The sequence below is a fragment of the Eschscholzia californica genome, unplaced genomic scaffold (genome assembly GCF_041429995.1).
Source record: "Eschscholzia californica isolate CP2 unplaced genomic scaffold, dmEscCali1.0.p SCAF_1, whole genome shotgun sequence".
Classification (NCBI taxonomy): Eukaryota; Viridiplantae; Streptophyta; class Magnoliopsida; order Ranunculales; family Papaveraceae; genus Eschscholzia; species Eschscholzia californica.
The window spans coordinates 9,116,168-9,141,420 of record NW_028238198.1 but is presented as its reverse complement, the minus strand read 5'-3'; the positions used below and the strand labels follow the sequence as shown (position 1 = coordinate 9,141,420).

The following is a 25,253-nucleotide window of genomic DNA, read 5'->3' as shown; positions in this document are numbered from 1 at the left end:
CCATTAGGAAGGTGCAATAAAATTTTGGGAAGATATTGTAAAATTTCAAATTAGAAATAGATTAACTTATTGAGTATTTTATATTTAGATTTTAGAGGTATGTTTTTTCAATTTTGTGATGTTTAATTATCAATCTAGTAATAAGTTTATTTAGATATTGCTTCTCAATCTAGAAATAAGTTTTTTTCATTTTTGTGATGGGTAAGAAACTAAAAAATGTAAGATTCTATCACCAATTTATTTAAGGGGACTTTGGCCAAAACTCCCTAAGAAATTTGTTAAAAAAGATTCGTCAAAGTTTTTTAGGCTTCACCTCCCTGGTGGCAATTATATAATTTTCTATTTCAGTGAAAATACCAACCTAACCCTAGTCTAAGAAAATATCTTGCAAACACCTTGCACTGCCTTGCAAAGCCTTGCAAACACCTCGCAGAGCCTTGCAAACACCTTGGATAACCTTGCACTACATTGTAAAGCCTTGCAAATACTTCGCAGAGCCTTGCGAACACCTAACATGACTTTTGCAAACACCTTGCATAATCTTGCAGAGCCTTGCAAACCTTGCAAACACCTTGCAGAGCCTTGCAAACACCTTGCATGGTTTTTATAAACACCTTGCATGGTTTTTATAAACACCTTGCATGATTTTTACAAACACCTTGGATAGCCTTCCAAACACCTTGCACTGCCTTGCAACAAACACCTTGCAGATTGCAAACACTTTGCAGAGCCTTGCGAACACCTTGCATGACTTTTGCAAACACCTTGCATAACCTTGCAAACACCTTGCAGAGCCTTGCAATGCGCTTGCAGTGCCTTGCAAGTAACTTGTTGATCCTTGCAAGTGGTTTGCAAATTAGTTTTTGAATTCATTTAACATGAAATTTGTTACAAATTGTTATATTAATAGAATGTTTTACCAAAAAACTAGCTACATATCCTAAAAATTCATAGTTGTCATTTTATCAACTCTAACACCATCCTTTTACATTTCTTCGAAAAACTTACATGAAATTCTTAATTTGAACATAAGTATCTATCATGATTGTTGAAGAGGAAGCATTTCACAAAGGAATTTCATCAAACAACTTTAGAGCTATTTCAACCAACCCAAATTTTGTATAACCAACTAACATTGCATTCCAAACAACAACATTTTTTTCAAGCATTTTATCAAACACATTCCTTGCATCAACTATACTACCATAACTACCATATAAATTCAACAAATAAGTTTGAGCATAAACATAAAAAATAACAATACATCAAAACTAACATAGCAAAAAATTTACTTCAACCCTAAAGATTCGAAACTTGGAAATTGCAACTTTCTCTCTCTAGAATTTTTCACCAAAACTAACTCAAACCCTCCAAATCATCTTCTAACAACAAGTAAGAGATTCAATCACAAAAACCTAAAATAGATTGATGATCAAAACATAAGGAGATCGACCCTATAGAATCAGCTCGGAGAAATCCACAAATTTCCCACATTCGGTTTTTTCATTAGTAAAAAAAAAAACTTCCTAATTTATAAAAAAAATTGATTTTTTTGGTATTTTACATCACACAAAGGGTATTTTTGACCCTGAAAATGAGAGTGCCTACAAACTTTGATGAATCTTTTTTAACCAAAGTCATAATTTCTTAGGGAGTTTTGGCCAAAGTCCCCTTAGAACAACAACATCTTCTCAAGTCCCATCTAATACCAGGAAACCCCAAGGCCTTACATTTATGAAAACACATTAGAGTCTGAAAATTCCGAGTCTTATACCCAATGCACTAACTCTGATAACGAGTTACATACACGCTACCAATATTGCTGAATACTGACTAATTTCACATAAACGCTAATTTTAACTCATGTACTATTTGACAATCATTGTCTTTTCTATCCTTCACCAAAGGGAGGTTTAAACCAATAATAAAGATGTATTTGGTGAATCAAATAATAACCACAAATGAAGGTACAACCGCTTATTTTATCCTATAACAAACAAGTAGAGCGCTCAAATAGATAAATTCGAGGGCATCATCTTCACTTTTGTTCCTAGAGACTGCAATGCTCCTGCAGACGCGCTTGCAAAATAGGGAAGAAGACATGATTACAGAAATGTGTGGAACACTGTACCTTCTTTTATTTCTGCTTTACTCTAGTTATTTGGTTTGTACTTTGTACTTTTGGTTTCGTTAATGCAATGTTCCTCTCATAAAAAAAAACAAGTAGATATGAAAGGAGAAAACAAGATTACCGGCAGAGGTAGGTCTAGAGACAAGTAGAAGGACAAAGGCTGAGCTAGGTCTAAAGACAAGTAGAAAAACAAAAAACACAATGCTTCTAGATGACGATGACCTGCAACTTTTTAAAATATGTTTAGGACCTATGATGGAGTTCACTATGGGGTCAATGCTTCTTTGTATAGAAATTGTTAAATGCATAGTTAGACAATTGAAGTTAATGCCCTAACTTAAAACTACATTATCAAATTACTTGTGTGAGTGCTACATTTACCCTCTTTCTATATTCCTTTCCAAAAAATTAATGGAAATAAAGTAATTTGTTGCCAAAGTAAACTCTCAAATAAAGAATTATTGTCTCATAAAAAAAAATAAAGAATTATTAGACAAAGACAGGGCAGTTCGCAAATTTAACTAAGGTTCTGAAATACACTATCACGAATTACAAGGGTGTGGGGGCATATATTAACTAGAGTTAAACTAGGGCCCCTTCCATTCCACCCAACCCATCCTAAAGTAGATACAAAAGTATAACCTAGCTTCACTTTCGATTAAGCTAGCCCATCTTGTTTTTAAAAATGCAAGTAACACCTCCATGTCTAGATGAACTAAAAATCCTCTCAGATCGTCTCATATGGAACCATACAAACAAGAGATACTTGACAATATTGGATGGGAAAATGACTCAATTATTGATTTTCCAGAGACTAAAAATCTTGTCATAAAACTCAGCATCATAAAATGTGTTATAAAAAACCCTTCACATGACCACCCCAGTAACAGGCTAGAGCTAACAAAATCGAGCCCATCTCACAGGTATATATTTTACCCTGAAACAAAATGTACTTAATTCCTCTAATCACTTAAAATAGATATGTTACAAATGCATAACATAGATTGAGCCCAAAATATCAAGTAACATAAAATGTATATGATCCACTCTGATTAAAACAGAACATAATAATTTCCAGGATCACTCAAGGAGACAATCCCAAGTAATACTTCCTATGACATATTTAGGCAGCTGGTTTTTGTTTCTTCGGCACTCGGTAGCCACCAACAACACAAGCGTGGTCTCTCTCAAAAGGCTCAAGTGTCACCTGTTCTGATGGCTTGAACTGGTCTTGTTGAAGTTTCTTTACTTCTTGAGCAAACACAGCCTCAGCAGGAACAGTTGAATCAATGCAGTTTGCCTGTTAAAACAAAAGAAAGAAAACAGCAAATTTTAGTTTTCGTAACTAAATGCCAAATACAATAATTTATGTTGATGAGCATGTAAGGCTACTTATTCATAACAAAAGACTTCTTAGTAATCAATTCAGGGTTTTGGTTTGTTTAACGTTACACTAGTACTCAAGTTGGTGGAACAAAATACAGTTGTTCTTAATGGTTCCTACGAATCAATTGCTTTAGTGATTGGAGCATTATATATATTAACATATAGGAAAATAAGTTTCAGATTAGTAAGGCAGGCAAAGAATAACATGTACAAACTTAAAAGTAGTAAGCTAATAACAAACCTTGATTGAGATCACAAAATGCCCACCATTTTTGAGGAAATATGAAGCATTCAGTGCTAGGATTCTAGCCTGCAAGAAGAATGAAGTCATTAATACATACTCTACATAGTTCAACAAGTCTAACACCACCATTGGAGAGGCAAAGGTGACAAACTCTTATTATTTGCAGAAGGAAAATCTTAGATATTTCGAAGGAACTTACTCCAATAGCACATATAAAACTTGGACACGGAAACCAGCCTGGGGGATCTCACTATGTTAAGGTGCATTTGTCCGAAAATGAAACTAATGACACCCCAAGAACTACAAATCCCATCATTTGGTTATCCAAAGAGAACGAGGTTTTCTACACGAAAATGGGTTTACAACTAAGCAAACACAGCATCAATAACTACTAGATTAGTTACATGAACTCTTACTGGCACTCGAATGAAAAGCAGTCTACATACTCGTGACTTTGACAAACAAATTACAATCAGTGATAGCATCAGAAACTCGAGTTTGCATCATCCAAGAAGTCCTGAAGGGGAATCCGAGTAATTCATCACATGCTCTAAACTATTCAGCGTATCGGATAATGCACAGAAATGCAACATTCATTCAAACACTACCAACAAAGAATCAACAAGTCGGGATTCATAAGTGTAATCATCAAGACGTAAATTGTTCAAAAGCATTATCCACAGCTAATAACAAAAAACACCAAAAAAAAAGGATACCAACAAGCAAGAGAAAACCTTTGGGAAGAAAATAACATCAAATGGAAATCCACACATCAAACCAAATATCATACTTCTCAAACTTCTTAGCCTGGGCATTTAATAATGCCAGCTTCCTATCTAATAAAACTTTATTTGTAAGAAAGTTTAAGCAATGTTTCAATTTAATTTCTCCATCAGTAGACTTCATATATATTAAGAGGTGCAGCATTGTAACAACATCATCACGAGTTGAAAAACGATTTATAATCAGGTCCAATAATATTTGTAATCAAATGACTGATTGCATCAGAAACTCGAGAATACATCACCCATAATGTCTTGAAGGGGAATCCGAGTAATTCATCATATGCTTGACGTCACAAATATAGTAAAACCAAACATGAGACGAAATGAAAAACATAATGTAATCAAGTCAGGTGTATAAATGTATGAAGTGAATCAGATACGTTTATATGATTAGAGAAGCACTCTCAAGATCCAAAAACAAACAACATGCCCGAAGAGGGAAAAAAAAAAGAGAAAACAGAACCAGCATGAATTTACATTAGGAACATAGTATATGTGTTGTGTGTGTATCTCTTTATGTATGTGTATCGGTGTATATGCATATGCATTGTGTACATGTATATGCATATGTATATGCATTTGCACATGCATTATTAGAAACAATAGCACAAATAACACCATCTATATTAATCAGCTTTGACAAATAATCCGAAGGAAAACAAATTCCAGTAGTAGAAAAACTGCACCTGATCAGGCTGGGCAACATCGGAGAATATAACATCGACCATGCCAACCAACATTCGGTACTTGGCCGGATGTCTAGCATCCTCGATGATCGGAATAATGTTTGTCCGCTTCTTAGCCATGTTCACCAGATCCCTACCACTTCGGTGTGAAAACTCCACAGCATAGACAACTCCTGTCTGTACAGGTACAAAGAATATTACAAATTAGTGCATAAACGTTATGAAACAGAAAAGAAATGGGAAATGCACTAAAGCCATCAACAAGAGGTTCGACTTACAGGTCCAACAACGTCAGAAACATGAGACACTGTGGTTCCTGAAGCAGCTCCAAGATAGAGAACCCGTGCTCCAGGTACCTGAGAGACAAAACTTCTGTCAAAAAATGGTGCAAATGAAGGTAGAAAAAGATGGGCATGGGATATAAGAGATGGAATACAAAACTACAACAGTCTGCGCAAGAGAGAGAAAGAGATAACAACAAGGGAGACAATGAGAGTGAGAGAGCACTCACAATCCAAACATTGTCAACGCCACCAAGAATGGCAGCAGCAAGCTTCGACCTGAAGGGATTCCAAACCCTGTATTCAACCTTTGTTCCATCTTCATTCTGATATTAAAATACAAGAAATTGTAAACTATAACAGTTATCACAAATTGAAGTGTTAAATTAGAACAAGAATGTTAAGCGAATAAATCATTTGATAACTAAATTGAAAAGATTTAGCCAACTAATCATAGAAAATAACAAAAAAAAACAGTGGGTTTCTCCATATCTAAAACCTAACATTTCCATACAAACAAAAGGAAAACAGAGTAAAAACAGAACATCATCTATCATAAATACATAATTTCAAAAGATTGATGGTATAAAACAGCTCAAATCCAATGATATATGATTAACTGAACTAGTTTTAGTGGTTAAACCCTAAATCTAAACAAATAAAGACTATTAACAAATGAATACAAAATTTTCAACTTAAAAATTGAACCTTTAAGAAATGGGTAGTAGTCATACCTGAACAGAAACCCTCTTCTCACCGTAAACAGCTTCCCCAGGAACCATATTTCTAGTAACAAGGGCATCTTCCTTTCCCTTTGCGATGAACACTCCTTCATGTCTATGAGGTTCAACTATAACTTTGTTTCCACCTTTCATTCCACCTCCTCTTCCACCACCACGACCACGACCACCACCACGACCGCCGCCACGGCCTCTACCTCCACCACCATCACCACCACGACCACCGAAGCCGCCTCTACCACCCCTTCCTCCTCTACCGCCTCCGTCACTTCTACCTCTGAATCCACCACCACCACCACGTCCTGAAAACCAAACGCAAAACAGATAAAATCAGTAAGATCTATTTGCGACAGAAAAACCAAAAACGATTACAAATAGAGATATAGATTTACCTCTTGGAGGTCTCATCTTATCAAAATATGATAGAGTAACTGGTAGAGAAACTAGGGTTCAACAAGGAAAATAAGTGTCTACGAAGGGTAGAAATGAAGTAGAGGTAGTACAGTTTCGAAGGGGTTTTAGGGTTTATATGAACTTCTGAAGAGAGTAGGGTTTAAGATTTTTAGGGTTTTGGAGAGCGGGACTTTTAGAATTTGACATTAGGGTTGCCAATGAACTAGTGTATAATGGGCTGACGTAACCCGTTAAGTGAGTTAGAAAGGTCTATAGGCAGGCCTACGTAGCCCAATGTAGTACAAAAGTGTTTTTTTTCGTTGAAGATGTACTAGAAAAGTGTGTGATGTTTCACTTTTTTTTTTTTTTTTTTTGTTGAAAGGGAATAAAATTAATAAACAAGGTGCTATTACAATATTTATGTCTAATAATTGTGGGAACAACCTCCTAGTTACTAATGATATAATTCGTCCTAGCCCATTTAGCTAGAGAGTCAACGAGCACATTGCCTTGTCTGGAGAGATGCGTGAAGATCGTGGCCTGGAAATGAGAGAGGATTTTCTTGATCGATGGGACGTGCACCTTTGTGTTCCAATGGATTTGATGATTCAGATCATTCCGATGATTAATTATAGCTTGATTATCACTTTCAACGTGGAGGAATTCGATTCCGTGAAAGATCGTCCATTGATTCCATTTACTGCAACCATATCCGCATTTCTGGTAGTAATGAGTGAAGTGTGGCCATGTAAAAATTCTGCCCTATCGTTACGAAATATGGTGCGTATACCTGCGGGAGCTTTAATATCAATGAACGGGACATCTTTATTAAGTTTAACATACGAGGAAGCCATCTAATCTGGTGCTTGTTAGATTTATATGGGTACTGGAATTCATTTCTCAAGGAAAAACTAAGATTTAGTTGATTACCTGAGAAGGAGTAGTCTTTATATGCTGAAAGCAATTAGTACATCTCGCTTTCCATATATACCAAAGAATCGTGGCATGCAACGATATTTGAGTGCTACAAACATGATAATTAGAATCTTTCCATGAAATAATTCATTGCAGTAGAGACGAAATATTCGAAGTAATAATATGAAAGTAAAACCATATATTTCTAGCAAAGCTACAGTGCAGTAAAGCATGATTAAATTTTCTTCAAATGTTCGAACTTTATGATTAGCTTATTGAATTGTTGAATTCTTTTTTTTCAACTTATTGAATTGTTGATAGTGTACCAAGTTTACTCGTGCTATGGTATATATGAAAAACTAGATGTGAGTTATGTTTTAATAAACAGGCACAATCACCTTTACACGTTATTCAACATATTAAAGGCATGACAGCTAGAAGAACCCAAACTAATGTCTGGCAACACAACATCATTGTTTTAGCATGGAAACCACCTTTTATCAAGTTTAACTCGGATATTTCATTCACACACATTAGTAAATGAGCAGGGATCCGCTGTATACTCTATGACTCCCAATCGATTTTCCAACGAGCACTTGCGAAAATAACAAGAGGGGGAAATGCTGAGGAATGCGAATGTAAAGCAATCTTACAGGATATGGAATGGGCCGAAAGCAGACAAATAAAATACCTTCACATTGAAAACGACAACATAAACATTATAAAAAATCTTCAACATCATGATTCATCAGTACACTAGCAATCTCAAGGTCACCTTAAGGAAATTCACAAGTATAACAGATATTTCCAGAAGATTATCTACTCCTACACTCAGAGAATAAACAACAACCAAGCAGATAAGTTGGCTAAATGGGAGCGTACGGATAGTAGTAATTGTATTTGGAATGTCTTTCCTTATTTTCTTTGACCCTAGTTTGTTTTAGTTGTTTATTTAATGCAGTTTCATCAAAAATAAAATTTACTGGTGCTATTTTTTAAGGGCAAAGTGCATTTTATTTTCACTACAAAATTTGTGTCTTCTCTTTATCTTATTTCTTTTTATTCAGTACACTCCCTTGTTCCGACTTTTGTATGTTTGAGGTCCATATATAGGAAAGAGAAAGGTCAAACGACAAATTTCGTAATATTAGATGTTCAAACCGTTTGATATAACTAGAAAAATTTTATTGGATAATTGTGATACTTACCAAAATTTGCATTTTTTAACAAACACAAAGTTTCCTCCCCTAACCCTAGTTAAGATGAAATTAAATAGAAAAGTTTAGACCGAAAATAGGCCCACATATGTATATATATATATATATATATATATATATATTAAATAGAAAAGTTTAGCAGTATCAATTTACAGAATGATAAAGGTGATTCTATGAAGTGGTCATTAACAAGAACAGGTAAATTTACTATTAAATCTATGTATTATCACCTGCGAACAAGAAACCAAGATTACGACACTCTGACATGGTGCTTTATTTGGATCATACCAACGATACCGAGGATAAAACTATTCCTATGGAAATGTTGTACCAACTGCCTCCCCGTGCGGAGCAAAATTGGCAAATTCATTGGCAACACATTGCAATGTGTTTTTTGTGATGAAGAAACTGTGACCCATATTCTTCTAAACTGTGCTTTTTCTCGTACTATCTGGCTCCATTTTGGTGTCTTTTCAGGCTCAGTCAATAACATTCATGATTGGATTATTGAATGGCAAAATTTAAAACCAGAGAGAGCAGCTCTACAGGCTAAAATCCTATGGTTCATCTGGAAAGCACGATGTGATAAACACTTCTCTAAAGTAGAACAAAACCCCAGGCAGATAATCACGAAAATACAGGGATCGGTAACTAATATCCCATCTACACAACAGAATACTAATTTAACTGCAGGCTGGACCCCTCCATCAAAACCTTTCCTAAAGTGCAATGTGGACGCCTCCTTCTCCTCACTCACGGAACCAGCAGGTATTGGCTGTATCTTTCAGGATGATCAAGCGAATTTCATCATAGCCAAAGCAGACACTATCAGAGGCCAAACAGTGGAAGAGTGTGAATGTCAAGCTATCTTACATGCTATCAGGTGGGCGGACAATCTGAAGATCTCTCACCTGCACATCGAGAGCGATAATCTAAATCTTGTTCGATATCTCCAACATAACGGATCGTCTATAGACTGGCAATCGGAGGATCTCATTGACGACATCAATCGACTTCGACAAGGTTTTGAGGAAATAGTTTTCACCCACATCAAGCGGCAACACAATCAAATGGCGGATAAACTAGCGAAATGGGGAAAGAGAAACCTTCGACAACGCATTTGGAATTCCGTTCTTGAGCTTAAGGCTGACCTTGTTCTGTAATGTTTTTCTTTTTTCCTTCAACACAAAAAAAAAAAAGTATAGTCTATATTTCAACTTTAAATTAATTTTGCATCCTTGGTTTACATAATTCCCTTCACATCCTTGGTTTACATGATTCCCTTCACATTGTCTTTGTTTAACCTGATTTTTTCCCTCTAAGAGCATCTACCAATTCAATCACTGCCAATCCAATTAAATACCATGTAAGTCCTGCTAATATCACTTGTAGCCAAGAGCTATTGACAATGTCCAATATTAGTGACCCACCCATATGCTCATTCACCCCTCCTTCTCCACCACCACCGCCACCCCCGCCACCATTTCCGTCCGCTCGCAACCGTATTATAACTGCTGCAACAACAGCCGTCCCCATCGGAAACACCACTTTGATTGGGTTTGGACGACCTCGATCCTTCTCCACAACTACTTCATCTTGATGATCATTCTCATTATCACCTTTATCTTTGTCATTGGTTGTATCTAATGAAGATTTAGTACTTGTTGTTGTTGTTGTTGAGTTAGAGCTGTCTGGAAGAGTTAGAGTTGATGGGGCCCAATATTCGTCATGAAGTTTATTATTCGACGGAATTTTACGTGTACCCAAATTATCTCTTGCTTTTCGCCTCGCCTCTGCGGCATCTTGAAGTTTTTTCGTATTAGGTTGAGTTGATTTTCCGGCAATTAGTGCCAGGTTCCGGTGAAGTCCAGCTGGTGTAGTTGAATGAGGTTTGGGTGATTGCCAGTACAACCAGTTTGAGATTGATCTGATAGCTTGAAAAGCTGATATTCTTGCTTTTCTTTGGAAGTCCGATTCCTGCCATTATAAATATGAGGGTATTTTGGTCATAAAAAAAAATTGAGTCCGATCCTTAACTTCCTAACCTAACAAAAAATTTGAGTCCGATCTTAAACTCGAGTCGTAGTTTGCATTTACTTGAGTCAGATTTTAGAATATTTGTTTTTGTCTGACTTGTATGTATGAATGATTTCAGCTGATTTTATGTTCACATGAGCTGAACTCGGACAACCTAAGTTTGCACGAGTCAGATTTAGACAACGAGGAAAAAGGAAAACGTCTTCCTAATAGTCTCTAACAAAAAAATTAGTGCAGATGAAGTTTTTACCTTGGAGTCTTGATGGGAGGAATTGAGTTTGGCTTCATCAAATCTAGATTGAAACTTCTTGATGTCAACAAATATGTTAGAGACTCGTGCCCCAACTGAGTTCCCAGTACTCATTCTTACTGTCTCACGTGGCTGCTTTGACATTAGGAATTCTAAGGCTGCAAGGTCTGATTTCTCAACAACCCTAAAACACAAAAGAAAAGGACAACACAAAATTCATGGGTTAGGCCATTATACTTGTGTGAGATAGTGTCTCCTATAATGAGTCGATCCAAAAGATCTCGACATGATTTGACTATTTGGGGGTAGTACTACTATCGTGGTGTCACGGGTTTGAGTTATTCCTTTTCTTTTTCTCCAAATTCTATTGTTTGTTACTTTTTCTCCGTTCATTTTTTTCCATTTTGAGGGTAAAATAGTCAAACTCTCAAAACGATTCATTTGAGTTAGACGACCCGATTTAGCTTGTATAGCCTGGGATGTCCTTGACTAACACAAGCTAGGGAGGTCGAGCCCAACATGGCTCCGACTGAGCAAATTTGACTCAATCTGAGATTGTCTAAGCCTGGCCTAGGCTCGGGTAGTCCCACCCACTTGACATCACTAGCTGAAGAGGTGAAATTCACTTTTACCTTTCAAGAAACGAGTTTTTTATTTGCCCATCAAACATCGGAATAGATTGTATAATCGAATTTAGACATACAAATGTTCCTTTAGAAGGTAAGGTAGTATATCTCCGATAAAATTTGAAGTTCCATTGACGTCTTTGCCTTTTTATTCTTCTAATCATATAATATTTGATAAAAAAAATAAAAATAAAATAAAACCGATGAAAATAAAGCTTACGAGATGCAGTCGACGGGGCATGACTGAATGGCGTCTTGAATTTTATGTTCAGGATCAGCCCATTGACCTACAACCCTAGCTCTCCCATATATTGATTCTATTGCAAATGTTTTTTCGGCGAATAATGCACATTTTAAACAACCCACACATTTTACTTCATCGACAAAAACTGCTCGATCTTCACTCTCTGATCCGAACCACGTCGAGTAAATTGGTTTCCCAGTATAACCCCTAAACTCTGTTATTTTGGCATGTTCCTGATCAAGTTAACATTCCATTCATCAATAACTAAGAACTCATGGGAAAAGATAGTTAGGTTGAAATAACAATTTCCTTTTGGGGGTTTTTTCCCCACACAATAGTGTCTTTCCTCATCTGGAGTGAAAATAGCCCCCAACAATTCTCTAAGTCAGATCTGAAATCTGAGTTAGTGTCTGACTCAAGTGAGAGGTCAGACTGTTTAGTTTTGTCAGGCTTGTGGTGTCTAGTCAGTCTGAATCATTTATTCTGATTAATTTGGATCATTTAATCCAAACGATTACGAATAAAAGCATAATTCAAGGAGGAAATAAACTTCTCCTCGCCAGGAAAAAATAAGATTGTATGATACGAACCTTGTCATAAGCATAGCGCGAATTTGGATCAGATAGAATGGAGTAAGCATCATTGAGAATGATAGCCATGTCATGACCGGCAGGACCAGCGATGTCGGGATGGCACCGTTTCTGAAGTGATCGATAAGCGAGTTTTATCTGTGATTGGTCTGAAGAACTATCAACTCCAAGAAGATCATATAGATCAAAATCTGTAACTAAAGAAGTCGACGAAGAAGATGATGAAGATTTGCATCTAAGAGTAGTACTATTATTATGCAATCTCTTAGTTATTGGAGAATAAAAATTAGGGAAGTCATTTGAATTAGAATATGAAGAAGGTTGTCTGAAAATGGTTGAAGTAGAGGGATTATGAAGAAGGAGAAGTCCTGTTGAAGGCATTGTTCCCCTACTTTTTTGGAAGATGAGAAAAGAGAGAGGGAGAGAATTTTGTATGTTAAAGGATGAGAGATATTTCTATTGGTTGAGTTTGCAAACTTCCAATTGCTCAAAAAAATATCTGGTTATTAAGAATTACTCAAATGCCCACATTACATACTGAAAATTCGAAATTGGCCCATGAAAATGATATAATGTCCTTTTCCAATTAGATATTTTTTTAGTTTTGCTTTGAAAATATCTCATTTTGACCCAAAGATAAACCGAAAAAATTGGGTTCGATTTTTTCCTTTTTGCTAAGAACATAGATAACAAAAACTGCAGTCAACAAACAAACTTTTGGACTTGAAAAGAGATAAATACGATGCCCAAGGCAGCGAAGTTGCATATCAAGAGAAACTTCTCTACAATTCGATAATAAGAGCTCCTCTTTATCCTTCTTAGTATTCAATAACCTCTATATATAACCAAAAAAAATTGATAAAGCTCGGATGTATGTTGCAGTAATTTAAGCACAATCAGGGTTTTTATCCCCAATTATTAGTCAACTCAACTCTAAGCAGTGAAAACAGAACAGGGAAAATCGATGCTCTTGGAATCCATTGTTTAAATAACAGGAAGTTCTGCATAAACTAATCGACGAGACCCCTTTGTTTGAATATCTCGAGCATTGCAACACCAATCTTTGCTGGAGATTCGACCACTGTCACTCCTGCTTCTCTCAGTGTCCTGATTTTGTCTTGGGCTGTACCCTTCCCTCCCGAAACAATAGCTGCACAGAGCAAAAAAAGAAGTATGTCGAAAATGTAAATACATTATTTCATTGTCGAAGGCATGTATATAAAGTGCACTGATAGATACAGCTCTAGTTCAATACTATGATAATGGGAAAGGTTGCATTACGGGTTACTAATTTTCGACGAAACGATATACTGTATAAAAAGCACCAATTACAGTAAAAAGAATTGTTACAACTATCTCTCTTTTTCATTTATAATATAAGAGATATTAACGGTCAATTATAACAAAAAAACTGTCGTTACAATGACTCCTCGAGGAGGTTTGCTCCGAAGCGAAAACAGACTGCCTCGCCTTGAGAGTGCCTCGAGGCGCACACGTCTACCGAATTTCAAAACATGGGGTGTATATCGTGCATGATCCATTAGGGTAGGTACTAATGAAGACTTGAGAGCCTCTGTGTAAGCTAAAAAAATGTGTAGTTTGAGTGCAAGTGTTATGATTATGCTGAACTGAAAGGTAAGCATCGTTTTCGGATAATTCATGTCTATACTCTATAGTCTATACAGCTTAATGTATGATAATCGTACCTCCAGCGTGACCCATACGGCGACCAGGTGGCGCAGTAAGACCAGCAATGAATGCAACTATAGGCTTCTCAGTTCCACTTTCCTGTTTCACATAAAATCAAACAGATCAGTTCCACTCGAAAGAGATGATTAGGGATATTCCAGCAATAAGAGGGAACTATAACCCAAAGTTAACTATCCTGGCGAACGAAATTGCTTATAAATGTCTTCTGGTTTATGTTACACAATAGATTTATACAATCCACTGAAATTATATAGACCGTGCATATTTTTGAAGGAACTCGCAGATAGCAATGTACATCCAAAACAATGTGGATTGAAATATCAAGATCGTCAGATTTAGTGCTTTATAACTGATTCTTGGAGAGATACACTGGTGACCAACACATGGAATGGGTTTGGACCTTGATTGCTAATAAGATATTAAGATAATCATTTAAGCTATTTCGTCCTCAATAGTTCAATCGTCAATGCAGTTTCTTTAATAGGTTAATGAATCTCAACCATCTATACGACTATACCTTGATTAAAGCAGCAGCATCCTCTTCCGCTGTCCCCCCAATCTCTCCAATAAGAACGATACCTGGAAAGCAAATGTCACGACAATGAGATATTACAAACCACAACTGCATTTCTCATATAGACCAAACAGAACTTATCAATTACTTATACTTAAACAAATGGACAAAATTTCAACGGACAAAACTTAAGTCGGAAAACAGAAAACAAAGTATTAGTAGGGTTATATACTATTGTATAATGAGGTAATACGGACAGGCAGTGACACTGTTCATACCGAATATGTAAAAGAACTGAAAGTAGTCATCATATGAACGGTTTACCTTCAGTCTGAGGATCAGCAATGAACTTCTTCATACAATCAACAAAGTTTGTCCCATTAAAAGGATCCCCACCTATACCTACACAAGTTGACTGTCCTAAGCCAACTGCAGTTGTTTGGAAAACCTGTAGAATATACAACAATTATAAGCAAGATTATTAACTGGTCCCTTGATTATATGAAATAACAACACGACATATTAGTACAGCTGTGTGATGAACACAAGCATCTTCTATGCAATATTTGAATTTTGAATGGTTTGGACGAATTATTTAGTTCAAATCTGTATCGAGATTAAAGAGATCTCTTTTGAGGGTTAATTCATGGGCATAGAAAATTAAATGGATAATTTCAAGTGCATATTGAGTTTCATCTGAAGAAAGAATCTTACAGCTTCATACGTCAAGGTACCAGATCGAGAAACAATTCCAATGCGACCTGGCTTGTGAATGTATCCAGGCATGATTCCAATTTTACATTCTCCTGGCTTGATAATGCCAGGGCAGTTTGGTCCAATAAGCCTGGTCTTGGATTGTTGGTTTAGAGCAGCCTTCACCTTAACCTGAAATTGACAAATATTTGTTTCAAGGTCAAAGCATGAAAAAAGTGAATCCGGATCCAATAGAATGACGAGTGAAGAACACCGAAAGGAAAATGGCGTAAACATATTAAACTTTCAATAGCCGAGAAGAAATACCCAGAACTATTTAAAACTGCATGAAGTACAAAGCAATTCAAAAAACAACCAATGAAGTAATGGTGGCTATCTACCCATTGCTCAAAGTTCATATAATTATAAGTTATTTGCTACCCATGATGATTAACATTCGAGATACCCTCTGTATATAAATACTAAATGGATAAATATATAGATATACATATACATTCTTACTACATGTGTGTGTGTGTGTGTGTGTAATATTTTAATATTGTCATGTTCAATTAAATCGAAATTGATCAATAGAGAAGAACCAACAATGTGACAAAAATAACATAAAAACAAACTGTGTTTTTCAGCATGTAGAAATAAAAGCATGCAAAGTGAATATAACTAACAAGTATACTATACCATGTCATGCTGGGGAATTCCCTCTGTGATGCAGACCACAAGATCCAATTCAGCTTCCATGGCCTCCATTATAGCTGCAGCTGCGAATGGTGGGGGTACATAAATTACAGATGCATTTGCTTTTGTTTCGGCCTTTGCTTCTGCAACTGAATTGAATACAGGAAGACCCAAATGCTCTGTTCCACCTTTCTTTGGTGTCACCCCGCCAACCTATTTTATTGAATAGGCAAATAATGAAAATATATGTAAAATATTTTTGGAAATTTCTAAAACCACCACTTATTAAACATACTTCACTGAATAAATGAGTATCACTAAATCTACATATCTATTCTCAAGGTACAATACAGAATATTAAACCCTAGGTAGAGACATTTCATCTCAACAGTTTGTTAATGATAAAATACAATAACGATCGTACTTTGATTGAAGAACACTTACTCGCAAATCAAAATTCATGCCAACAGCTCTTAAGAAATACCCGTGTCAAGTACCAAGATTAGTCAATTATCATTACAGTTTGAACTATTCGGCACATATACGGGAGACGCGCATAGTGGAAGAGTTCTTGTATAATTACTTTTGGACAATTCTGACATCCCCATCCCGACTAGAAGTATATGTAGCAGATAATTTCATATATCACCTATCTCTTGATATAGTTCATATCCCCAATATTTATATGATCTAAATCAATCTAAAAACAAATTATTGAACAAGATTAAAGAGAAAAGTCTAACCCACATATCCATCATCATAATAAGATCAGGGCAACCAATCATTCTGTCACAGAACAATATAATCGACCTTGAGATTGAAATGATTCAGATCAATTCAAGGTAACTAGGGAAAAAACTAAACATAGATAAAGAATAGAAAATATTTCTGGAGTATAACTCAAAATCAAATTGCCCTAACAAGATGAAAGAAAAGAGTTTCATTCAAACATAAGACATTTTTTCAGATCTAAATATTATTAAAAAAAAAAAAGAATCAGATAAAAAATGAGAACACAAGAAAATAATTTTACTTATGATTACCATTTTGGTGCCATATTCGATAGCTTGTTCGGTATGGAAAGTACCATTCTTTCCAGTGATACCTTGACAAATAACCCTAGTGTTTTTATCGAGGAAGACAGCTGGAGGTGGAGGAGCGGTTGCGAAACGGCGAGATTGACATGAAGAAGAAGAAGAAGATAGAGAAGGTGAAGAGAGAGATCTGCTAGACTTTAATTTAGAACCTAAAGATCTTAAAGCTTGCCTAGACATTTTGATATTCTTCTTTTGATTCTGCTGCCGCTTCTCTCTTTTTTGAGGGAGGAAGAAGAAGAAGACCGGAAAAATGTAGAGAGAGAGACCCACTAGTCTCTGCACGATGTCGAGGCAATTCTTATTTGGGAAAGTTATATGGGCACCATCACTTTTCAAAGCGCAAACCCCATATTCTAGGTCCATGTTACCCCATATTCTAGGTCCATGTTACCCCGTATTTTGGACTGCTAGTGCTAATGTCTGTATTGGAGCTCTAGAGCCTTGTGACTTTTATGGGAGTACTTTGTCTTACATCGATGTGAGATTGGTGTATAATGCAGTATCAAGATTATATTACAACAGTGCTTGTTGTGCTGATAACCTTTTATAGTATTGTGCATACCAAACTTCTTAGTTTTTTTTTTTTTTGAATTAGTCAGCGTGTGCCTCGAACCCTGACTTCTAAGGTGGAATATTATACCTTTTACCACTCTAACCAAGGATTGTTTGCACCAAACTTCCTAGTTGCTCGTTATAGTTTTTTGCTTTTACATGTAAGGAAGGGCCTCACGTAATTAGAAGTTGTTTTTTCCCCAATAGTTTATAAAGGAATCACGTTTAAATATTTCCAATCGTTTATAAAGGCAACATTGTTTGCTTCCCAGTAACGTGATACTGGTTCACAACAAAATTGATATATCTGTAGGACACATGAATCCTAAATATTTAGGAACGATCCCCTCATTGGCTCTCTCTATGCTCCCACGCCCCAAAAGCCACAATCCAATATCATATCGTCCCAGCATCACCACGAAATGTGACGACACAATTGGCCATGACACAAGACTTGCAAAATGTCAGTCCTTTCAAATTTTAGATTAATAAGCTAAAAATATAAGCTTTAACTAAAAAAACATTAACAAACACACAGGCCATGGCACGATATGTTAGTGTTAGTAGTTAACAAACATAAGCTATAACTTGAGTTATAGTAATATTTTAAATTAATTGATAATGGTCCAAATTTACAAAAAACATAAAAAGTAACAAGAACTTTTAAAATAATATAAGAACTTACAAGTATAAAGGAAGTGTGGTACAGGCGTACAGCAACGGCATGTGGCACGCCCGTATCCTGTCAAACTGAACTCTTGCGCGTCACAAACGCCACGATACGTCGGCCACCAGTACAATAGGAGGTCAAAAGGCTTATCTTCTTCTGTTCTTGTTTTCCTAAAGGTTGCGTTTACAACTTAGCCAAGACTTGATCCAAGTCAGTCTTCCAAGTCAAGAGAGCTGGAAGTTGGAGTTTGTCAAAGTGTGGTCTCTTTATCATTTCCCAAATTCCATAGGAAAGACTTATCTTCACCGACTACAATATTACTCGGCAGTTAACAGATCTTTGTTTCTTTCTTTTATGGGCTATAGAAGTTGGTTTGATCAAAACATTCTAAATTCTACTTGTTACAGATGACATTCGAGCTGCACCATAGAGTTCTCAAATAGTTGTTGAAGTAAAGAACAAAATATCTTTGAAGATAAATTATCATTAATCATAAAAAAACTCATTGTCGTAAGTTCTTAAACAATAGAACAGTTGTTTTTCCTGCTAAATCATAAACACTCCATCAAGAATTACCTTGGAGAATACAACCGCCCCTCTGTCGATTTTCTTGGGTTAAACCAGCTGCTTGTTCGGTGCTGTATAACCAAGGAGAAAATTATGATATGATATCTGAGTTCAAACATGAGGTGCTTCCTGCTCACCTCTCTTTTTTCAGTCACGTGAAGTCTTGATGAATGAAGGGTTTTGCTAGAAGAAACTCTTGCAGACTAAGGTATGATGATTGATGAGTACAGAGATGGAACTTAGACCCAAACGTGCCGCCATCTCAAAGTTATCAGCACCAAGTACGATAACACACAAGAGCTGTGACTTGAATGAAATATGGATGATCGAAAAAAAATACCTTACCCATCCTCCCATGTGTCATACAGGACTTGTTCTTGATTTTGTAGATCACTATTCAATCTCATTTCTTCTGAAATTTCATTCAACATTGAATATACTTCTGACATTTTTGGATGGGTTTTATCATGCGCAATGAACTTATGAAGAACTCTGTCAACCTCAACAGAACTAAACCCTGGGGATTTCTTAACTCCTCTCTTCTCCATTTCTGCTCTCATGCTCCTAGCTTCTTTCCATCTTCTACCAACTGCATAAACATTTGACAAGCCAATATATCTACCATCGTGGTCGGGTTCCAACTCTATGAGCTTCTTCCCCACAATTTCCCCAAGGTCTAGTCTTCCATGAGTCTTACACCCACTAAGTAATGCACCCAACATTGATGCAGTTGGTTCAACCGGCATTTTGCTTAAGAATTCGAATGCTTCGTCTAAGTAACCTGCACGACTTAAAACATCAACCATACATGCATAATGTTCAAGCATTGGCATCATTCCTTGCTTACTAATAGAATCGAAGAAACCCCAAGCTTCTTTTACTAATCCTCCATGAGCACAAGCACTCAATAAACACAAATAAGTGATCTCATCCGGAGTAACCCGAGATAAAGTTTGCATCTCTTGAAATAATTCAAGTGATTCCGTTATTTGCCCATGACTTGCAAGCCCTCCAATCATCGAATTCCATATTAAAACATCGGTTCGATCGATTGAAACTCCCCGAAAAACAACCAAAGCATCACGGATTGATCCACATTTCGCATACATGTCCACTAGAGAAGTTTGCAATACTAAAGTCAATGGCAACCCATTGTCTTTTACATATTTGTGCATTGTTCTTCCTTTCTCAAGTGCCCCAAGATGTGCACAAGCACACAAAACACTCACCATTGTTACATCATTTGCCTTTGGTCCTTCAACTCTCATCTTCTCAAAGACTTGAAGAGCTTCTCTATAGTTAGCACTTTTGACATACCCATCAATCAAAGAGCTCCAAGAAACAACATCTCGCTCTTCCATCAAATCAAATACATTTCGAGCGGAAACTAAATCCCCACATTTTGCATACCCATCAATTATTGAATTCCAAGAAACCAAATTTCTATTAGGCATTTCATCAAACACTTTCTTAGCACAAAGTTTATCCCCACACGAAAAATACATATGAATCAAAGAATTCTGAACAAATCGATCTAATTCAAACCCAGTTTTAGCAATACAACTATGAATAGACAACCCAAGCTTAATCGAAGATAAACGAGAACAAGCTTTAACTATAAATGGAAAAGTTAGATGATCTGGTAATACACCAACATGTAACATTTCATTGAACACAGAGATTGAACGATTAGGGTTTTTACTTTTTGAGTAACCTCTTATGATGGTATTCCAATTGTAAATTGAAGGGTTTAAGAGGTTTTGGAAGAATTTGTAAGAGTAATCAATGTCACTGAAATCAGAGATTGATGTGAGAGAGAGAATTCTTGATGAGAAAGAATGATCTTCTGTGAAACCTAAAGAGATGATTAAAGCATGAATTTGCTTTAAATGGAACATTGATTTGCAATGATCCAAGAATGAGGGTAAAGAGTGGATAAGTTCATTTTGCTTTTTAGGTGCTAGTGATGAAAACTTCACCATTTACAGGTGAAGTAAGAAGACAACTGCATAAACTGATTTTTGAACTGTGAAGGTGGGGTGCTTTGGGGCATAGAGTTTCGGTTGCGGACCATAAATACTTTGGCTCAATCTAGTTTTGTCCCAAAATTGACTATAGGGCAACCTAATTAAATTCCAAAAATCAATATGTTTGGCTCTCCCCTCATTCATGTCTGAGGACCACTTCGGACCACCAGGCACCACCACTACTATTTCTGATCTCTACCACACATTCGACAACTACCACCACTTCCGAGTACAACTATTTTCGACCACTACCACTAACAACGATTTTCTTTTTCAAACTCTCGCTCTCTTTTGACAAAGGTACCTTTCACCGGAATCCATCTGTCTTGTCATTTTGTATGAGAATGGGGATTGATCCCCCTCTATATGAGAATGGGGATCCTTCACAGACGAAGGTAACTTTCCTTGACCAAAACAGTAAGAGAGAAACAGAGATTAAGAGAAAAATGGTGGTAGTCAGAGATAGTGATGAAGACAAAAAATTAAGGTGTAAAAACTAACATGTTGATTTTTGGAAGTTAAGACTAGTTGTCGTCTAGTCAATTTGAGCCAAACTGTCCACCACCCTTTGGTGTAGCCGTGTAGTGGTTGGACAACCCCTCTTAAGCCCATGAGTTTGTGGGATCGAGTCTCAGTGGAAGCAGTTTGTCATCAAGATTTATTCCATGTAATTTAGACACTAAATAAAAGTAGAAGTAGGAGTAGATGGGCTTTCAGACTCTCTAGAATGGCCCGAAGGGTCTTTATACGGCCTTTAGGGTCCAACGTCTTAATTGGCGGTTATAGTGTTTATTCAAATTCATGATGTATTGCATATTGTAATCATGACGTATCAATGTCATTGAAATGTAATGACTCTTGCAGTCCAATATAAAAAAAAATTGAGCAAAACTGTATTGATTAAATGTGTTTCTGCCCTCCATCCAAAAGGCCAGCGCTTTGGGGAAAGCTAAATAGTTTTCGGGGTGTGAAATTTTAAAGAGAATATGTAAAATTTTGAAAATTTTTTGGGAAAATATATTTATGGGGAAATTTTCCACCTCACCTCTCTCCACCACACATGTCTCTCGACCTCATCTCTCTCCACCTCATCTCTCTTCACCTCGTCTCTTTCTTCTCCGACGAAGGTCGCCGGTCGAAAAAATTTCCGGGCGGCGACCTTCAACATAATTTTTTTTTCTTAAACTCTTCTCTTTCTCTCTCTAAAAAAAATCCTCTTTCTCTCTCAAAATATTCCGGCGAAGGGGGCTCCCCTTCGCCGGAGACCAGACCGGAATCGTTTTGTTTCACTTCGAAACCAGACCGGAATCGTTTGGTTTCACTTCGAAACCAGACCGGAATTGTTTGGTTTCACTTCCAAACCAGACCGGAATCTGGTTACATCAACCAGATTTTGGTCTGGTTTCTCCGGCGAAGGGGTTTCCCTTCGCCGGAGTTTCTAGAGAGAGAGAGAGAGAGTGAATCTTTCTTTTTTTTTCATGGTCGCCGGCCGGAAATTTTCCAGCCGGCAACCTTGTCGGAGAAGAGAGAGAGGTGAGGTGGTGAGAGAGAGGTGAGGTGGGAGAGAGAGAGTTGAGGTGGAGAGAGAGGTGAGGTGGAGAGAGAGTGAGGTGAGGTGGAGGGAGGTGAGGTGGAGGTTTTTATTTCCCTCTAACAACTTACAAAATAAAATTGTCAAACAAAATTGACTAATTTTTTGCCAAGTCTTCACACTCTGGAAACTATTTAGCTTTCCCCAAATCGCTGGCCATCCAAAAAAACCCTCTAATCACCTACCCTACGTAGATTTTGCGTACCAAATCAAAGAAAACTATTTGAATTATTGGTTTTAGTTATTTGTAGCTCTCATGTTCGCACTTCAGTTACATCCTTATACAACTCATACTGAAAGTTCATTTTGAAGTCAGTAGATTCTTTTCGATATTTACTCAGAGAAGAAAACAAAATTAAATGGTTATCATAGATTCTATACTGGAGCTAATTTAACCACTCACACCGCTTACCTAGAAGTTATGATCATGTAACTAGTCAGAACTTTCACCATTAGACCAGCCGTCACTAATTCTCAGTTGACACATGAAATGATAAAAGTTATCTATGACGTTAAAGGTTCTTCTTTCGAAGTTAGTAGTGTTTTTATCAGAAAGAGATTTAATTTTGTGAGATTGTTTTATATAGTACTATCACTGGGGAAATACAACAACACGAAAAATCAGAACAAGTCAGATAAAATGGTGTTAGATGATTAACACTAATCCTCCCTAATAACCATGAAAAATGGCTTCTGAAATCCAGGGATTAATAAAATTATCCACAACTTTGAAGAGAAAGGTTCAAAGCTAACAACAAATTAGACTCAATTCCTATTGATGTACAAGGATCAACAATGGAGGGAAAAAGAAAGAAATATGATACCATCCGAACACTAATCTTGGGGTTCTCTGTTTTCAAGCTCAAATGTTTGAAGTCAGCGTCTATGAAAGCATTGAAAGATTGAAACCAGTGTTGCAGGACATTGACCGTGGCGAGTTAGGGTTCTGTCACAACTGGATGAATCATGTTGGAGACTGAATAATACTCCATGAGCAAAACCTCCATGAACCATCTAACTGTCTTTTTAGAACATACCGTATTCTGTACGAGCTGCAAAAGGACATAGTTAAAACGTAAGACCGCTTATAATCAAATGAGAATACATCAGAGCTTTTACTGAATATCTGGTTATGTAAATATTATCTAGGGTAGGCAACTCTGATAATCCGAGTGCTATTTGTTGACAGAAAACTCAAGGGCAAGAAGAAAACTGTGACTAGTAGGGCTTACTTATATGTTTCTAATCATTTAGGACCGTCTATGAGACCCAAGTACCCAACTATATTGTGGATTTTCTTGAAACATGGTGTCTGTGGGTCAACAAATTCACTTTCCTGGCAATAAGGTCTAATTGAGGATGGCTAGTACATAGCTTGGTTAGTAGCTAATTAACAAACCCACGATAATAGTTTTTAGTGAGTGACTGTTAATAAGTTTGTTGATGCATGGTTACCTATAATAATTTGGGTTCTTGGGTTGAGACTCGTCAACAAGCTCTGCTGCTTCCTCCAGGAGAGTCTCAATTTCGGCCATCTCGACACCATTTCCATCTGATAATATTTCAGCTTGCAGGATAGACAGCTTTAGCAGCACAAATCTCCAAAAACACGAATTTGTTTCTGCTGACTCGGCTAAAGTTTGCCACTACAAGAAGCCAACAAGCATGCAGTAAAAAAGTCAGTTCATGAACTTGGAGAGAGTAGTACGACAGCAATACTGTTATCGAAATCCAACACCTTTACAAGCTGCCTGACACGGAAACTTGAAAAATGCCAAAGGGATATGAGTCATATGACTATGTACATTTTTGATGTTTCCACAAAGTAATTATATAGATCTTACTACAAATAGAGCCTGGCCCCACCATAACTAAAAGAAATTAACATAATGATATCTTTTATGATCCTAACAAGATTATGAGCAAGTATGGACCAGAGGTGAAATAGAAAAATATCAATTTATACGCACTGACGTGACTGCAAGTAACCATAGTGATTAGAGAGGAAAATTATAAGGCCCAAAGTTCGGGTCAAAATATCAAATGAAGCCCAACCCGAAATAATAATGCAAAAAAAACCCAAAATTTGAAATTACAAAACATTTATGAAAATTTCTGAACAAAACACAGTTTGCTATTAACAATTTTGTATTTGCTCTCAACAATTTTGTAAATGTATGAACAAATTTGTTTTTGTTCACACATAATTATATATGTTGTCACAGTTTTAAAAGTGTTGTAACAGTTTCAAAGTGTTGTCAACAGTTTAAAAATTGGGTTTTTCTTACATTATTATTCCTGAGTGGGTTTTTTTTCGTATTTGGGCCCAAATCTTGGGTTTTTCTTACATAGTTTCTAGTGATTATCCAGGTATCAAACATACCAAAATTACTCACAAAAAATATCCGTGTTGCATGGGAATTCAGGCCACCCATACAGCATAAGTTATGGAGATCACAAGATGCTATGCGGATGCCCATTTTCCATATGGCAGAGCGATAGAAAGCTAAGGATAAGATAACAAAGTAGAGTAGATGGTAGATGCTGCGGGTTCTAACAAGTCCGGTTCGGTTACCACTCACCACATGAGAAGAACCAATATTAAGTTGGT

General features: G+C 36.6%; 5 protein-coding genes and 2 non-coding genes across 9 annotated transcripts in view; all 7 read right to left on the bottom strand.

Moving 5' to 3' along the window:
• Positions 1-25,253, bottom strand: part of PARC6 (plastid division protein) — a 92,379-nt gene that overhangs the window by 62,707 nt on the left and 4,419 nt on the right. The window contains exons 11-12 of one of the 3 annotated variants that reach the window (XM_086641590.1): positions 24,098-24,288; positions 23,277-23,694 (exon numbers count right to left, since the gene is read on the bottom strand). The exons of 1 other annotated variant lie outside the window; for it this stretch is intronic. In XM_086641590.1, coding sequence (XP_086497716.1) covers positions 23,607-23,694; positions 24,098-24,288 — 279 coding nt within the window. In that variant the 3' untranslated portion in view covers positions 23,277-23,606. Of the gene's footprint in view, positions 1-23,276; positions 23,695-24,097; positions 24,289-25,253 lie in introns of those variants that run through there. One more of the 3 variants, XM_086641600.1, reaches the window with a different exon arrangement.
• On the bottom strand, positions 3,062-6,891 carry LOC147563892 (rRNA 2'-O-methyltransferase fibrillarin 1-like). Its single transcript, XM_086641663.1, has 7 exons — positions 6,646-6,891; positions 6,248-6,555; positions 5,744-5,839; positions 5,511-5,588; positions 5,233-5,409; positions 3,759-3,827; positions 3,062-3,431 (listed from the first exon to the last, which is right to left on the bottom strand). Exons 1-7 carry the CDS (start codon positions 6,659-6,661, stop codon positions 3,255-3,257), a joined length of 921 nt encoding a protein of 306 aa, XP_086497789.1. The 5' UTR covers positions 6,662-6,891; the 3' UTR covers positions 3,062-3,254.
• Positions 4,242-4,312, bottom strand: LOC147563894 (small nucleolar RNA snoR60). Its single transcript, XR_015231629.1, has one exon. It is a non-coding gene; the product is annotated as a small nucleolar RNA snoR60 (small nucleolar RNA).
• LOC147563893 (small nucleolar RNA snoR60) lies at positions 4,762-4,832 on the bottom strand. The gene has a single exon (XR_015231633.1). It is a non-coding gene; the product is annotated as a small nucleolar RNA snoR60 (small nucleolar RNA).
• LOC147563891 (chaperone protein dnaJ C76, chloroplastic-like) lies at positions 9,970-13,249 on the bottom strand. Its single transcript, XM_086641630.1, has 4 exons — positions 12,526-13,249; positions 11,912-12,168; positions 11,066-11,249; positions 9,970-10,755 (listed from the first exon to the last, which is right to left on the bottom strand). Exons 1-4 carry the CDS (start codon positions 12,904-12,906, stop codon positions 10,078-10,080), a joined length of 1,500 nt encoding a protein of 499 aa, XP_086497756.1. The 5' UTR covers positions 12,907-13,249; the 3' UTR covers positions 9,970-10,077.
• Positions 13,241-17,687, bottom strand: LOC147563890 (succinate--CoA ligase [ADP-forming] subunit alpha-2, mitochondrial-like). Its single transcript, XM_086641642.1, has 7 exons — positions 17,182-17,687; positions 16,142-16,351; positions 15,464-15,634; positions 15,074-15,197; positions 14,753-14,814; positions 14,232-14,313; positions 13,241-13,675 (listed from the first exon to the last, which is right to left on the bottom strand). The coding sequence occupies exons 1-7, from the start codon at positions 17,596-17,598 to the stop codon at positions 13,536-13,538; spliced, it is 1,206 nt and encodes a 401-aa protein (XP_086497768.1). The 5' UTR covers positions 17,599-17,687; the 3' UTR covers positions 13,241-13,535.
• LOC147563889 (pentatricopeptide repeat-containing protein At5g08305-like) lies at positions 19,302-21,020 on the bottom strand. Its single transcript, XM_086641618.1, has one exon. It carries the CDS (start codon positions 21,004-21,006, stop codon positions 19,366-19,368), a length of 1,641 nt encoding a protein of 546 aa, XP_086497744.1. The 5' UTR covers positions 21,007-21,020; the 3' UTR covers positions 19,302-19,365.

Coding starts and splice junctions, on each gene's coding strand:
- LOC147563889 (XM_086641618.1), bottom strand. CDS start 21,006: ATGGTGAAGTTTTCATCACTAGCACCTAAAAAGCAAAATGAACTTATC.
- LOC147563890 (XM_086641642.1), bottom strand. CDS start 17,598: ATGGACCTAGAATATGGGGTTTGCGCTTTGAAAAGTGATGGTGCCCAT. Junction 16,352..17,181: donor TCGAATATGGCACCAAAATG/GTAATCATAAGT, acceptor TCAATAAAATAG/GTTGGCGGGGTGACACCAAA. Junction 14,815..15,073: donor TGCTGATCCTCAGACTGAAG/GTAAACCGTTCA, acceptor TTTGCTTTCCAG/GTATCGTTCTTATTGGAGAG.
- LOC147563891 (XM_086641630.1), bottom strand. CDS start 12,906: ATGCCTTCAACAGGACTTCTCCTTCTTCATAATCCCTCTACTTCAACC. Junction 12,169..12,525: donor CGCGCTATGCTTATGACAAG/GTTCGTATCATA, acceptor TAACTTGATCAG/GAACATGCCAAAATAACAGA. Junction 10,756..11,065: donor CCTCCCATCAAGACTCCAAG/GTAAAAACTTCA, acceptor TTATAATGGCAG/GAATCGGACTTCCAAAGAAA.
- LOC147563892 (XM_086641663.1), bottom strand. Junction 5,589..5,743: donor GCGTTGACAATGTTTGGATT/GTGAGTGCTCTC, acceptor TTTGTCTCTCAG/GTACCTGGAGCACGGGTTCT. Junction 3,432..3,758: donor ATTTTGTGATCTCAATCAAG/GTTTGTTATTAG, acceptor TTGTTTTAACAG/GCAAACTGCATTGATTCAAC.